We start from the raw sequence: 14,738 nt of genomic DNA, 5'->3' as shown, positions 1-14,738 counted from the left end.
AAGAACAAGTTTCCTCTCAATGAGAACTGCAGAACTCCAGAGCTAGGGGAAAGCAACACATAGAATTCATTACTTTTTCCCATGATTCTTTAGTCTTTGAAAGTTAATTTTTTACATTTTTTTTTCCTCATTCTATTTGTAAAAATTTCTCCTCCATCTTATTTTAACGTTTTTTAAAACTATTTTATCTTATCAATACCTTTTAAAATTCTTTTTAAATTTTCATTGGGATAGTCATATTCTATCCCTTCATTGTATTTAACTTTATTTTTTGTATACATACAGGTTTATTTTTTTTAAATTCTGGGACACAGATTCTTCTAATAGGCCAAAATATACCCTAAATCTAGCACATGTCTTTGTTCTAGTCTCCAGCCTAATCACATTCTTTCCCCTTTTTCAAAGAAATTATTGTTTCCTTTTTTAGAATATTTTTTAATTTTTAGCTTTACAGTCATATTCCACCCCTTCATCATGTTTACCCTTATTTTGTCTGTTCTATTCTCCAGTCTAATATAAATTTTTTTCTTTTTTCCTTTTTTCCTCCTTTGTTTTCCTCCCAGTTTTGGGTCTCTTCTGACTTGGTTAATATATAATTTTCTGGGATCATTGCCACCCTTGTAGTATTTTGTTCAATCATTCATCTTTTTTATCTGTATAAAATGACAAGGTGGAAAAACTCACCACAAAAAAAAAAAAAAAGAAGAAGAACAAGAGGCAGTACGGATGCCTAGAGACCTAACCAATACAAACAACAGTAATATCTCAGAACTAATGTTCAGAATGATAACTATCAAGGTGCTAACTTGGCTTGAAAAAAGCATGAAAGACCCTAGAGAATCCCTTTCTGGAGAAATAAAATCCCTTTCTGGAGAAATACAGGAATGAAAATCTAACTAAGTTGAAATCAAACAAGGTATTGATGAGGTGTAATAAAAAAAATGGAGGCTCTTACTTCTAGGATAAATGAGGCAGAAGAAAGAATTAGTGATTTAGAAGACCAAATGATGGAGAATAAAGAAGCTGAGAAAAAGACAAACTACTACTGAACCATGAGGGCAGAATTTGAGAAATAAATGATACCATAAGATGAAATAGATGAAATAATATTAGGATAATTGGGATCCCAGAAGAAGAAAGAAAGAGAGAGGTAGAAGGTATTTTGGAAAAAATTATAGCGGAGAATTTCCCCAATTGGGCAAAGGGAACAAGCATAAAAATCCAGGAGGCTTAGAGAACCCCCCTCAAAATCAATAAAAATGGGGGGGTTATGGACATTGGGGAGGGTATGTGTATGGTGAGTGCTGTGAAGCGTGTAAACCCGGCAATTCACAGACCTGTACCCCTGGGGATAAAAATATATTTTATGTTTATAAAAAAATAAAAATAAATTTTAAAAAATTTAAAAATCAATAAAAATAGGTCCACACCCTATCATTGAATAGTAAAACTTACAATTCCTAGGGACAAAGAGAAAACCCTGAACGCAGCCCGGGACAAGAGGTCTGTAACCTACAACAGTAAAAATATTAGATTGGAAGCAGACCTGTCTACAGAGATCAGGCAGGCCAAAAGTACTGGCATGATATAATCAGAGCACTATAAGGAGAAAAATATGCAACCAAGAATACTACATCCAGCTTGGCTGTCATTGAAAATAGGAGAGATAAAAAACTTCCAGGACAAAGACTAAAAGAATTTGCAAACACCAAACCAGCCCTATCGAAAATATTGAAAGTGGTCCTCTAATCAAAGACAGAGCCTAAAAGTAACAGACCAAAAAGGAACAAAGACAATATACAGTAACCGTCACCTTACAGGCACTAGAAGGGCACTAACTGTATAGCTTTCAATAGTAACTCTGAATGTAAGTAGGCTAAATGCTCCAGTCAAAAGACACAGAGTATCAGAATGGATTAAAAAAAGAAGAAGAAGAAAGAAAAGACCCATTGATATGCTGTCAGCAAGAAACTCATTTGAGACCTAAAGACACCAGATTTAAAGTCAGGGGGTGGAAAGCAAGTTACCACGTTAATAAACATCAAAAGAAAGCTGGTGTAGCAATCCTTACATGAGATAATTTAAATTTTAAGCCAAAGACTATAGTAAGAGATGAGAAAGGAAACTATACCATGCTTACAAGTTTTGTCCAACAAGATCTAACAATTTTAAATATCTATGCCCCTAACATGGAATCAGCTAATTATATAAACCAATTAATAACAAAATCAAAGAAATACATCAATAATAATACTAATAATAATAGTAGGAAACTTTAACAACCCCCTCACTGAAATGGACAGATCCTCTAAGGAAGAGATCAAGAAGGAAATGAAGGCTTTAAATGACACATTGGACCAGATAGACATCTCAGATATATTTAGAACATTCTATCCCAGAATAACAGATTACACATATTCCTCTAGTGCACATGGAACATTCTCCAGAATAGATCACATTCTGGATCACAAATCAAGTCTCAACTGGTACCAAAAGATTGGGATCATTCCCCACATATTTTCAGGCTGCAGTGCTTTGAAACTAGAACCCAACCATAAAAGGAAAGTTGTAAAACACTCAAATACATAGAGGCTAAAGAGCATACTGCTAAAGAATGAATGGGTCAACCAGAAAATTAAAGAATTAAAAAAATTCATGGAAAAAAAATGACAATGAAAACACAACTATTCTAAATTTTTGGAAACAACAAAGAGAGTCCTGATAGGAAGTATATAGCAAGATAACCCTTCTCAAGAAAAAAAGAAAGGTCTCAAGTACTCAACCTAAACCTACACCTAAAGGAGCTGGAGAAAGAATAGCAAAGAAAGCCTAAACCCAGCAGGAGAAGAGAAATCATAAAGATCAGAAGAGAACTCATAAAGACTCAGAGGAGAAATAAATGAAATAGAAACCAAAAAAACAGCAGAACAAATCAACAAAACTGGGAGCTGGTTCTTTGAAAGAACTAATAAGATTGATAAACTCCTGGCCACACTTATCGAAAAGAAAAGAGAAAGAACCAAATAAATAAAAAACATGAATGAAAGAGGAGAGATCACAACCAACACCAAAGAAATACAAACAATATAAAGAACATATGAGCAACTACACACCAGCAAATTTGACAATCTGGAAGAAATGGATGCATTCCTAGAGACATATAAACTACCAAAATTAAACCAGGAAGAAACAGAAAAATAACCATAACCAGTAAGGAGACTGAAACAGTCTTTAAAAAAAAAAAAAAATCTCCCAACAAACAAGAGCCCAGGGCCAGATGTATTCCAAGGGGAATTCTACCAAGCATTTAAAGGATTAACACCTATTCTCCTGAAACTGTTCCAAAAATTGGAAATGAAAGAAAAACTTTCAAACTCATTTTATGAGACCAGCATTCCCAAAACCAGACAGAGACCACATCAAAAAGAATTATGACCAATATCCTTGATGAACATGGATGCAGATAATCTCGCCAAAATACTAGCCAATAGGATCTAATAGTACATTAAAAAGATTATTCACCATGATCAAGTGGGATTTATCTTCGGCTGCAAGGTTTGTTCAACATCTGCAAATCAATCAATGTGACACAGTACATTAATAAAAGAAAGAACAAGAACCATATGATATTCTTTATAGATGCTCAAAAAGCATTTGACAAAGTACAGCATCCTCTCTTGATCAAAACTCTTCACAGTGTAGGGATAGAGGGTACATACCTCAAAGTCATCAAAGCCATCTGTAAAAAACTCAAAGCAAATGTCCATTCTCACAGGGGAAAAACTAAGAACATTTTCCCTAAGGTCAAGAACACAGCAGGGATGTCCACTATCATCACTGCTATTCAACATAATACCAGAAGTATTAGCCTCAATAATCAGACAAGGAAAAGAAATTAAAGGCATCCAAATTGGCAATGAAGAAGTCAAACTCTCCCTCTTTGCAGATATGATACATTATGTGGAAAACCCAAAGACTCCACTCCAAAACTGCTAGAACTAATACAGGAATTCAGTAAAGTGTCAGGATATAAAATCAGTGCACAGAAATAAGCTGCATTTCTATACACCAACAACAGGACAGAAGAAAGAGAAATTAAACAGTCAATCCCATTTACAATTGCACCCAAAACCATAAGACACCTAGGAATAAACCTAACCAAAGAGGCAAGGAATCTGTACTCAGAAAACGATAATGTATTCATGAAAGAAATTGAGGAAGACACAAAGAAATGGAAAAGTGTTTCATGCTCATAGATTGGAAAAACAAATATTGTGAGTATGTCTATGCTACCTAAAGCAATCTATACATTTAATGCAATCTCTATCAAAATACCATCAATTTTTTTCAAAGAAATTGAATAAGTAATCTTAAAATTTATATGGAACCAGAAAAGACCCCAAATAGCCAGAGGAATGTTGAAAAGAAAACTAAAGTTGGCAGAATCACAATTCCGGACTTCAAGCTCTATTACAAACCTATAATCATCAAGACAGTATGGGATGGGCTCAAAAACAGACACATAGGTCAATGGAACAGAATAGAAATCCCAGAAATGGATCCTCAACTCTATGGTCAACTAATCTTTGATAAGGCAGGAAAGAATGTCCAATGGAAAAATGATGGTCTCTTCAACAAATGGTGTTGGGGAAATTGGACAGCTACATGCAGAGGAATAAAGCTGGACCATTTCCTTACACCACACACATAAATAGACTAAAAAAGGATGGAATACCTCAATGTGAGACAGAAATCCATCAAAATCCTTGAGAAGAACACAGGCAGCAAAACCTCTTCAACCTCAGCTGCAACAACTTCTTCCTAGAAACATCACCAAAGGCAAGGCAAGCGAGGGAAAAAATGAACTCTTGGGATTTCATCAAGATCAAAAGCTTTTGCACAGCAAGGGAAACAGTCAACAAAACCAAAAGACAACTGGCAGAATGGGAGAAGATATCTGCAAATGACATATCTGATAAAGGACTAGTACCTATAATCTATAAAGAACTTATCAAACTCAACACCCAAAGAACAAATAATCCAATCAAGAAATGGGCAGAAGACATGAACAGACATTTCTGAAAAGAAGACATCCAAATGGCCACCAAACACATGAAAAAGTACTCAACATCACTCGGCATCAGGACATACAAATCAAAACCACAATAAGATACCACCCCATACCAATGAGAATGGCTAAAATTAACAAGTCAGGAAACAATAGATGTTGGAGAGGATGCGAAGAAAGGGGAACCCTCCTACACTGTCGGTGGGAATGCAAGCTGGTGCAGCCACTCTGGAAAACAGTATAGAGGTTCCTCAAAAAGTTGAAAATAGAGCTACCCTATGACCCAGCACTCTCACTACTGGGTATTTACCCTAACGATACAAGTGTAGTAATCTGAAGGGGTACATGCACCCAAATGTCTATAGCAGTAATGTCCACAATAGCCAAACTATGGAAAGATTTGCAAGATCCCTGAAGATCTCTTCTGAACCTTCTCCAGTTTGTGAGGGTCTCCCTCAATATGAAACATCTCGAGAAGTGAGCACTACTACTCAGATGCAAGTTGGCGAATAAATCATGTAGTGATATCAGTATTTCTCCAGACCCCTACAATATATATCTTGATTCTATAAGATTGTATTAACACATCTATGGCAATTCCATCTTCCAACTAATTCAAAGTGCTCCATTAGTCAACAACGCCTCTAGATCATTTTCCTCTATTGTATGCTTAAATAGTTCGACTTTTGATTTAATCTAGATTGGTATCATAGCAAACCCTAAACCCCCTACTAATATACAAATACATTATATTTGGGGGCACCTGGTGGCTCAGTTAGTTAACTGTCTGTTTTCAGCTCAGGTCATGATCCCAAGGTCCTGGAATGGAGCCCTGTGTCAGGCTCCCTGCCTAGCAGGGAGTCTGCCTCTCCCTCTCCCTGTCCCTCCACTTGTGCTCTCTCTCTCCCTTTCAAATAAATAAAATTTTTAAAAAATATTAAAAACTAAATTATGTTTAAGTCATTACCATAAGTTCCCATTAGCTCCTAGCTCCTGATAAAAAATCTGAATATTAATTGAGCTCTGTGAGGTAAAACACTTCTTTTCAAAAACAGCCCAAAGCATCTGTTTAATAATCTATTAATGAAACTTTGTCGGGTAATGACATCAAGCCCAACAATCTTTTTATGTTTTAAAGTATATCTCACACTATAAACATAACATCACTCATTATATTTTACTAAATCCTACTGAGACATTTCTATCACTGTAAAGATATTTCTTTCATATTTAACATCAAGCTTTAAGAATCAGTAGAGTAGGTACCTTTACCATCTTGTACCAGAGTAGAATAGTAATAGTATTAGATAATAGTAATCTACTATTATCACAGGAAATGTCCATTAAATAATTCCCAGAGGATTGCTTAGTCACTTAAAGGAATCTGAGTTGAACATACACATTTGTCTAAAAAACTCCTTCTAAATGAATGGCCTATAGCATTTCTCTTTATACCCTGTGTAAAGCCGTAAATGGTAAAGAAGAACCATTGTGTCTTTGATTTACCATGATTGAATCCGTGCATTATTAATAGGACAATGGCAACTAGAAATCACTAAGAATCTTTTAACTACAGAGACGTACAATGTTAGAAATATTAAAAATTTGACCAAGTGTATATACAGTCTTCTGTATAGTCATGATATGCCTCTCACTTCAAATCCATCCCATGTACAAGTAGACACTTAATAAGCGTCTCTTTTTAAATAATGTTGTGGTTATATTCTCCTTGCTTACATGATAAATCTACCTTTCTCTGTAGCTAAAACAAAAGAAAACAAAACAAAAACCTCACAACTTTATCTTTAAAGTAAATGAAATTTATGATATTTTGAAATTACATGCAATTTTTTTTCATTTACCTAGAAATCCCAGGAGAGTTTTCTGGGGTCAGAAATAAAGAAGTCAAGCTACAAAATTCACAGAAGAAATTGAAATAAAGTATGATTATGAACATCAGATTACTAGGTAAGGGTCAGGAGCGCTAAAGTCTATCAAAATGACAACGTCAGGCAAGTGAACTAGAATATAAAAAATGTGGAAGCAGTAAAACAAGCCAGGCAGATCATCGGAAGAGAGCAAAGCCTCTAGGGCATGGTTCTCAAAGTTTAGTGTTTGGGAGACACACCTGATATGCTTCTTGAAATTCCCAGTTTCCCTGGTCCTACCTTTGGAGATTGAAACTGAGTAAAGCTGTGGTAGGTCCCAGGTCATTTCAGTAAATGCTGATGCATCTGGAACACTCTAAGTAAAATTACCTTGGAGGTTTTGGGTACCTGAATCCAGGTGCTCAAGTGCATCAGATGGCAACCCTGCTGACAGGGAGATAGAGGTGAGCACAGGTCTCTGCCTGAGGTAGTCCTGACTGCTTCCTAGTCCCAGGGCAGATAGGCACTGATCATGTTACCATGGTCGCAAATATACCCCATGGTCACCTATGGTATATTTCATCACCGGTGAATATTCACTTACACCTAAATAATGTTACATAACCTAGTTAGTGTTTTATCTTCATTTTGAAAATTGATGCTAATTTTTAAATCTAGAAATATGTTCTTTGGCAATTCCATATTTAGTCATTGAACAATAATGTATGATAAACACTTTTCTCTATATGAATACTGAAGTCAGGATTTTAACATTTTATAACATGTCAAACAATTTGTTAAACATTTTTTCCTGGTATAAATCTCTAGCAGGTTGGTTTCTCTGTTTGTAAACTTTTAGGAAGCAAGAGGGACGGACAGAGGGAGATGGGAGGGAGGGAAACTGGAGGGAGGGAGTAAAGGAGGAAGGGAGGAAGGAAGGAAGGAAAGAAAGAAAGATGGAGGGAGGACAGGTGCAAGGAAGATAAAAGAAAGGGAAAGATGTTTGGTTAGATCAGTTTTGTACAGTTTTTCATGGGTCACCAAGTAGATGTTGAAAGCAGCAGATTATTTCACTATGGGAAAACAAACAAACAAACCTATAGAAATACTTTTACAAAGATGGAATTTCATGTGTTTGTGAAAAAAATATTGTCCATGAAAATAAGCTATTTTAAAAGTACACTGATATATCATAGAGTCATAAACCAACATTTGAGAGGCAAGGTATAAAAGAATTATTTTTAAAAAGTAAGAGGGCTTGTATAAATCATTTATTTTGAACTATTCTAAAGCTATTACCCATAATGTAATATGTATATGTACATATTAAATACAGATTTTTAAAATTTTTTTTTAATTTTTTATAAACATATATTTTTATCCCCAGGAGTACAGGTCTATGTATTATCAGGTTTACACACTTCACAGCACTTACCGAAGCACATACCCTCCCCAATGTCCAGAACCCCACCCCCCTTCTCCCAACACCCCTCCCTCAGCAACCCTCAATTTGTTTTGTGAGATTAAGAGTCACTTATTGTTTGTCTCCCTCCCAATCCCATCTTGTTTCATTGATTCTTCTCCTACCCACTTAAGCCCCCATGTTGCATCACCACTTCCTCATAGCAGGGAGATCATATGATAGTTGCCTTTCTCTGCTTGACTTATTTCGCTAAGCATGATATGCTCTAGTTCCATCCATGTTGTCGCAAATGGCAAGATTTCATTTCTTTTGATGGCTGCATAGTATTCCATTGTGGATAAAGAAGATGTGATATATATACACAATTAAATACAGATTTTTAAAAAAGATTTTACTTATTTATTTGACACACAGAGAGAGATCACAATCTGGCAGAGAGGCAAGCAGAGAGAGAGAGGGGAAGCAAGCTCCCTGCTGAGCAGAACCCCATGTGGGGCTGGATCCCAGGACCCTGAGACCATGACCTGAGCCGAAGACAGAGGCTTTAACCCACTGAGCCACCCAGGTGCCCCAAAACAAGTATTTTTAAATAATGTGTTCACCCATATGATTCAGAGTTATGCTGTCTCAACATTCCCTTAATAAATAAATAACCAAAATAATGGACTTTTTTCATCTAGATGATTTATCCTTTTTAACATGCAATTCCCTTTAAGAAGCAATATTGATCATGTGAAATCACACCTGTGATGAATTATATATATATATATAGAACTAAATACAGAAAAGACCCAGCAAGGAAGTTCCATGGATGGTTCTAATCCTGACCACTTTTATTAAATCAGGAAAGGTAGGCTGAGTGGCAGTTCAAGAGGAGAAGTAACCATCCACTAATAACTGCACCATAGGTGGGAATCTACTCACTCATCCAGTGCCTCTCCTTCCAAAAGCTTCTCTTTCTAGTCCAGTCTGTGGAAACCTATGTTATCCCGCCTCCTTCACTTTGGTCCCAGCAGGTGCAAAGTCTTGGGACATGACCCCTGTTCCTGATACTAGTGGAAGAAATACATATTAAAGCATAGAATTAAATGCAGCATGATCACTGTAGTAGCAGAGTATCAACAAAATGAGAGCTGGCATGAATTAACACTATTAGAGATAGCTGTGTGTGTATGATTATTTGTTTATCATTAACTATATAGTTCATTTCATGTCATGGTTTCAGATTTCAATCATGCTTTAGGGATTTTCTTTGTCACTTACAAAGTACACCATTTCAGTATCACCTTCTCATAGGGTGAAAAGATCAGTCTGAAATGGATGGAGCAAACCATGATTTCAGTCACTAAATCCAGGACCCAGAGGCAATCCATGTTGGCAACACTCCTCTCCAATGGCTCCCCTTCTCACTGTGGGTGTCTCGTGGTCAAGATCCAGCCAGAAAATGGTGACAATTCAGAATCTAATTTGCTAAGAAGCTGAATAAATTTTGATTCTACAATTTGAGGTATAATCAGGTGTGAATTATATATAGTCAGCATACATGAAAGACTAGTAAATTCAAAGTGCCATTACAGAACTTACTGTATTTAATTTAATTTAATTTAATTTAATTTAATTTAATTTGGAATATGATGAATTTCCATAGCTGGACACTAGTTAGGTGCCAAAGTATGCTTTCAGAAAATGACAACACTCAGAAAAGACAGTCAGGAGTGTGTGCATTTATTTTATGGCTCCTTTTCTAATTTCCAGTGTGTCTTCAAATATGATTTATGAAATGATTTATTAAACACTGCAACAGTAGAACAAAGCCCCACCTCTGAAAAAGATGCAATGAAAATAATATTGCTAAACCACGTCTGGATTATTTGAAAGGTTAAATCTTTTTATATTAAGTTCTCAATATGTTATGTAAGGGTTCATTACTGATTCTTTGCAGCTATGAAGAGGCAAAAAATCACTATAATAGGAAACTAGTCACTATCTGACCCCACTGTCAGCGCTCCCTGCTTAATACCAGAGTCTACCTCATTCATCTTGTCAACTAAATGTTGAATGTCAATACCAGAAAAACGCAGACTGCAGAGAAAAGGCATAATCTTGGCAAAGAAGAAGGATGACAGGAGGCTCTGAAACTTCCCCCAATCATATACAAAGCACAGACAGATGAAGATCTAACAAGAGTTAGACCCACTCACTGTGGAAGAAAATTGACAAGAATGACAACTGGGTGGGCGTCGCATAAGAGAATGGTTTCAATATCAAAGAAGTGTCTCAAGAAAATGAATGAAGCATTTGAATATTCTCTCAAAAAATCTTTTAAAACTACTAGAAAAGTTAAACATGAAATGAAGAATATCACATCATTTTATCATGTAATGTCATAAAATGTATGCCGCCCAGCAAGATTCAGCATTTGGTTCACTCTTTTTGAGATTCAATTTATTAACTGATGTTTTAACCTACATTCTGTCATATATTAGATAAAACTAATAACATAAATGTTCATTTTATTGAAATGAAGTCCCAATCAAGCTTCGCCCCCTCCCACTTAGAAAATTCTGCTCCCTTTCTTCACAGATTAACTTTCAATGGCCTTCTTCCCAAACGACCTATCCTTAAGTAACAAGGGCCATCTATAAATCAATTCTGTCTCAAGGCAATAGACAAATTTGTATCTACCAAATCACTTTGTAGAAAAGAAAAAAAATTCTGATCACAACCTCTGTTAGACTCACACTCATAAAGTAAGAGAACATGACTTGAAGTCAATATACTGTCAGACACAAACTTAATCATATGTAAAGCAGGAAATGGATGTTAAAATGGTTTTGTGCCATTATATTTCTCCATGTAGAAAGCCAAGAGGTGTCAAATTTCTATTCTGTTTCTATTTCGTAAAATGCAGTGACTATTTTGATCTTATTTTTTCCAGCACCTTCATATATTAATAATTCTCCCTCTTATCTTTTAATATGATTGTTTTCAGATTTGAGAGATCTATTCCAAACAGGGCTATCATGGATATAAAGCTGAATTACCAAGTAATATAATGCTTTTTGATACTCCCTTGTTGATAGAGTTCATTATGATTCCAAAGATTAAAGTTACCATTACAATGCTATCAATCAGCCAAAAAGCAGACCAAGACAGCAACTGGTCCTGTTCTATGAAATGAACCAGTGACTCTGATTAAACAACTAACGAACTTCCTTTCCAAGCACACTGATCATTGCCCTACAATTACCTTTGGTAGAATATCCTATGCAATGCTCTGAATGTTGGATAAGACATAAAAATGAGATATGATAAATTATACTAATAAAAGGCAAAACTTCAAATATGAGCAATTAAACTACAGATCTTCTGTAATGGCAGTCACTATGTAAATGATGACAAAACCTAATTTCTATATTCAATTTACTTCTAAATGGCAAGCAATCAAATTAATCTAAAGAATTAGCTTAATTTTTTTCTGAGTAGATACAATATTACATGGTGACAAGGAATATAGGTTTAAACTCTGCCATCCATTAGCTGTAAGCACTTGAGGGAAATTTTATGGCCCTCATTTTTTAAATCTGTGTAATGGGGATTATAATACCTCAGCAAACTGTTAAGGGCTCACCAAGATTGCATACAATGGAAGATCAGTCTTTCCCCAAAAGGAAAGTGGCTGACTGGCCAATAAGGACCTCTGTCTTCCCCTAGGCAAGACTACAGGAATCTTAGATTTTGATCTTGAATCCTGAGTGATGTAATAGAATGATAGAAAAAATTATTAGAGTCTATTCATTTTAGTCAGGGCACTGATGAACCTACTTATGAGCATTGGCTGCCTAGACACCCTTGAGAGTGTAGCTTTTCTACTGATTCTGTGAGCTGCCCCATATCTTTTTAAATTAATTTTTCTTTTAGTTTCTGTGACTTGGAACTATCTAACCTTAACTGAAGTAATATAACACCTTCAGTAGGCAAGAGCATGTATTAGACAAATAGGAATTTCTCAAGGGTAAAATCCTACCATTGAACCAGAGCTTTAAAATATTACTCATTTGTGGCTCTTAATCTCACAAAACAAACTGAGGGTTGCTGGGGGGAGGGGGTTTGGGAGGAGGGGGTGGGATTATGGACATTGGGGAGGGTATGTGATTTGGTGAGTGCTGTGAAGTGTGTAAACCTGGTGATTCACAGACCTGTACCCCTGGGGATAAAAATATATGTTTATAAAAAATAAATAATAAAAAAAAATTACTCATTTGCATAGCATTTGACATTATTCAAGGCACCTCCACTTATTTCGTTTGGCTCCTGTAATAACCCACATAGTATGTGGGAGAGGTCTGATACATCATCCCCAAGGTAAGGGTTAGAGTCTGGACAAAAGATGAAGTCTGCTTGAAAATCAGGCTTCAGCTCTATGTCATCTAATTTGGGACCATAGATTTCAATCACTTGTTTACCTAAATTCAACATAAAGGAATGTAACGATAATTTATAGCACAGAATATTAGACAGGCAAGATACCTGATATATTTCACTCTAAAAAGCCTTTATTTGATTAATGGGAAGATAAGACTGGATAATGAAGTGACTTACTTGAAATAAATAATCCACCTAAGGTGAAAATAATGCTAAATCATGGTGTATCAGATTCAGATCCCATTCAAGAAATTTTAGTTACTGGAGCGAGGGTGTCATCCCTCAGGTGGTCCTCAAGGGTCTGCAGGAGCTTGGGGAAGGAATTAGACAGGGAGTTGTTTTCCCAACCTTATAAGCTCAAGACTTCTTACCTCAAAGGTTTTTTAAGTAACTCTCCATTCTTGGCCAGCATGCCACCTGACATCTGCCCTTGGCCATGTCCTAAACCCACTAGAGCTACTTTAAACATACACAAAGCTGTCTGCAAGCTGAGCAGTAATCTCTGTTTGCAATTTAGAGAAAGCTCTGTATCTATCCTCCTTCCCTCCCAGGGCCTGCATTTATTCTTTAAGACTACCCCTCTCTCCTGGACAAATTGGAGTCCTATCAGCAGTTTCTCCAAAGCTTCCAGGAACAGACCAGGTGTGAGTATTATAAGACCTTTCCCCCGCTCTCCAAGCTGGTGGACTGAGATGAGGAATCATGTTCTTATCAAAAATTGCCAACCAGTTAGCTGGGCCTTCCTCCAAGCTGCATTCCCTCAATGTCCCAAAACCCCCCAAAGTAGCCTGGCTGTGTCTCATGCAATTATATTCAAATCCTACTCAAATAGAATCTGCATTGCTGCCCTTTTATTGGGACCCAACACTCATATGATCTCCTCTGTGCCTGCTGGAACTGTAGTCATATCTGATTTCCTGCAGCCAGTTTCCTCTGTCCAGGTGCTGCATTTTCCTCTTGCACTTCAACTGTTTATTGTAAACATAGAGAGCTGGTGAGATTGATGGCCCCCCTGTTAGGGGCTGATAGTAACGGAACATGATCCACACACATTCTTCCTTTGAGTAACTGGCTTGCCCAGAGCAAGAAATATCAACTTTTTAAAGAATCTCTTAATTCTGCACTAGATGCAATTTTATTTTTAGAATATAAGTGAGGAGGAACAAAATTATGACAGATTCCATTCCCCTAGAGTACCAAGAAGAATCTGTGAGGTTTTGTTTTGGGAAAAGGCTGGGCAGATATCAATGAAAAACCCTGCAATGTAAAGCACATTCAGTTTTTCTTCCAATGCTCAAGTGACAACAGAATGACAAAAGCAAACTTCAATCCATTTTTCTCAACCCAGCAGGACAACCACTCCCCAGGAAAGGAATTATCATCGTGAATCAACTGTAAAACACACAACCATTTTAACTGACTGAAATAAGTAGCATTCATGCTGAAATATGAGGTCACCCTGGACACTTGAAATGAAAGAATATAGATAAAGAGAAAGCTTTGATCCCTACTGGATTTGAAAGTTTCATGGTGAAGAGTGGATAAACTGGGGAATTCGTGGACGTCAATGTTTGAAGTTTCTTTGCAAATCTGAATGGATATAATTTTAGATCTAAATGGAAACCAACATATTGAAGATACGAAACAAATCAGTCAATTATAAGGTCCTAAAGATAAAAAGCAATCCAATCGAATTTGTGTGATACATTATTTGGTTGGAAACATTTTAAATCTTCCCTATACCTTTAAAAAATGTCTTAATTGCTTTACTTTATAAAAATAAATGATCCCAGTTGAAAGCTCATCTCATCTCAATTAAGTCAATTTAAAGACAAAATTTTAGTTTATGCTTTATATAGCATTAAAATAACATAGGGCTCCAACCCCATGAAATAATAGGGATTCAAAGTTACCATGGATGAAAACATATATCACTCTTCGTTTGCTTTTTTTA

The 14,738-nt window shown here is 36.1% G+C and overlaps 2 protein-coding genes across 6 annotated transcripts in view; one reads left to right on the top strand and one right to left on the bottom strand.

Annotated features, from left to right (window-relative positions):
• The window catches only part of LOC309859427 (uncharacterized protein), an 867,228-nt gene that overhangs the window by 322,146 nt on the left and 530,344 nt on the right, over window positions 1-14,738 (top strand). The gene's annotated exons all lie outside the window — the stretch shown is intronic.
• Window positions 1-14,738, bottom strand: part of LOC309859425 (phosphatidylinositol 3,4,5-trisphosphate-dependent Rac exchanger 2 protein-like) — a 48,605-nt gene that overhangs the window by 8,614 nt on the left and 25,253 nt on the right. Inside the window, exon 7 of one of the 5 annotated variants that reach the window (XM_082720072.1) lies at window positions 4,736-4,821. The exons of 3 other annotated variants lie outside the window; for them this stretch is intronic. In XM_082720072.1, coding sequence (XP_082576198.1) covers window positions 4,736-4,821 — 86 coding nt within the window. Of the gene's footprint in view, window positions 1-4,735; window positions 4,822-12,961; window positions 13,095-14,738 lie in introns of those variants that run through there. One more of the 5 variants, XM_082720073.1, reaches the window with a different exon arrangement.

This window comes from Mustela nivalis, assembly GCF_964662115.1.
Source record: "Mustela nivalis genome assembly, chromosome: 2".
NCBI lineage: Eukaryota > Metazoa > Chordata > Mammalia > Carnivora > Mustelidae > Mustela > Mustela nivalis.
This window is presented reverse-complemented; position numbering and strand designations above follow the sequence as displayed.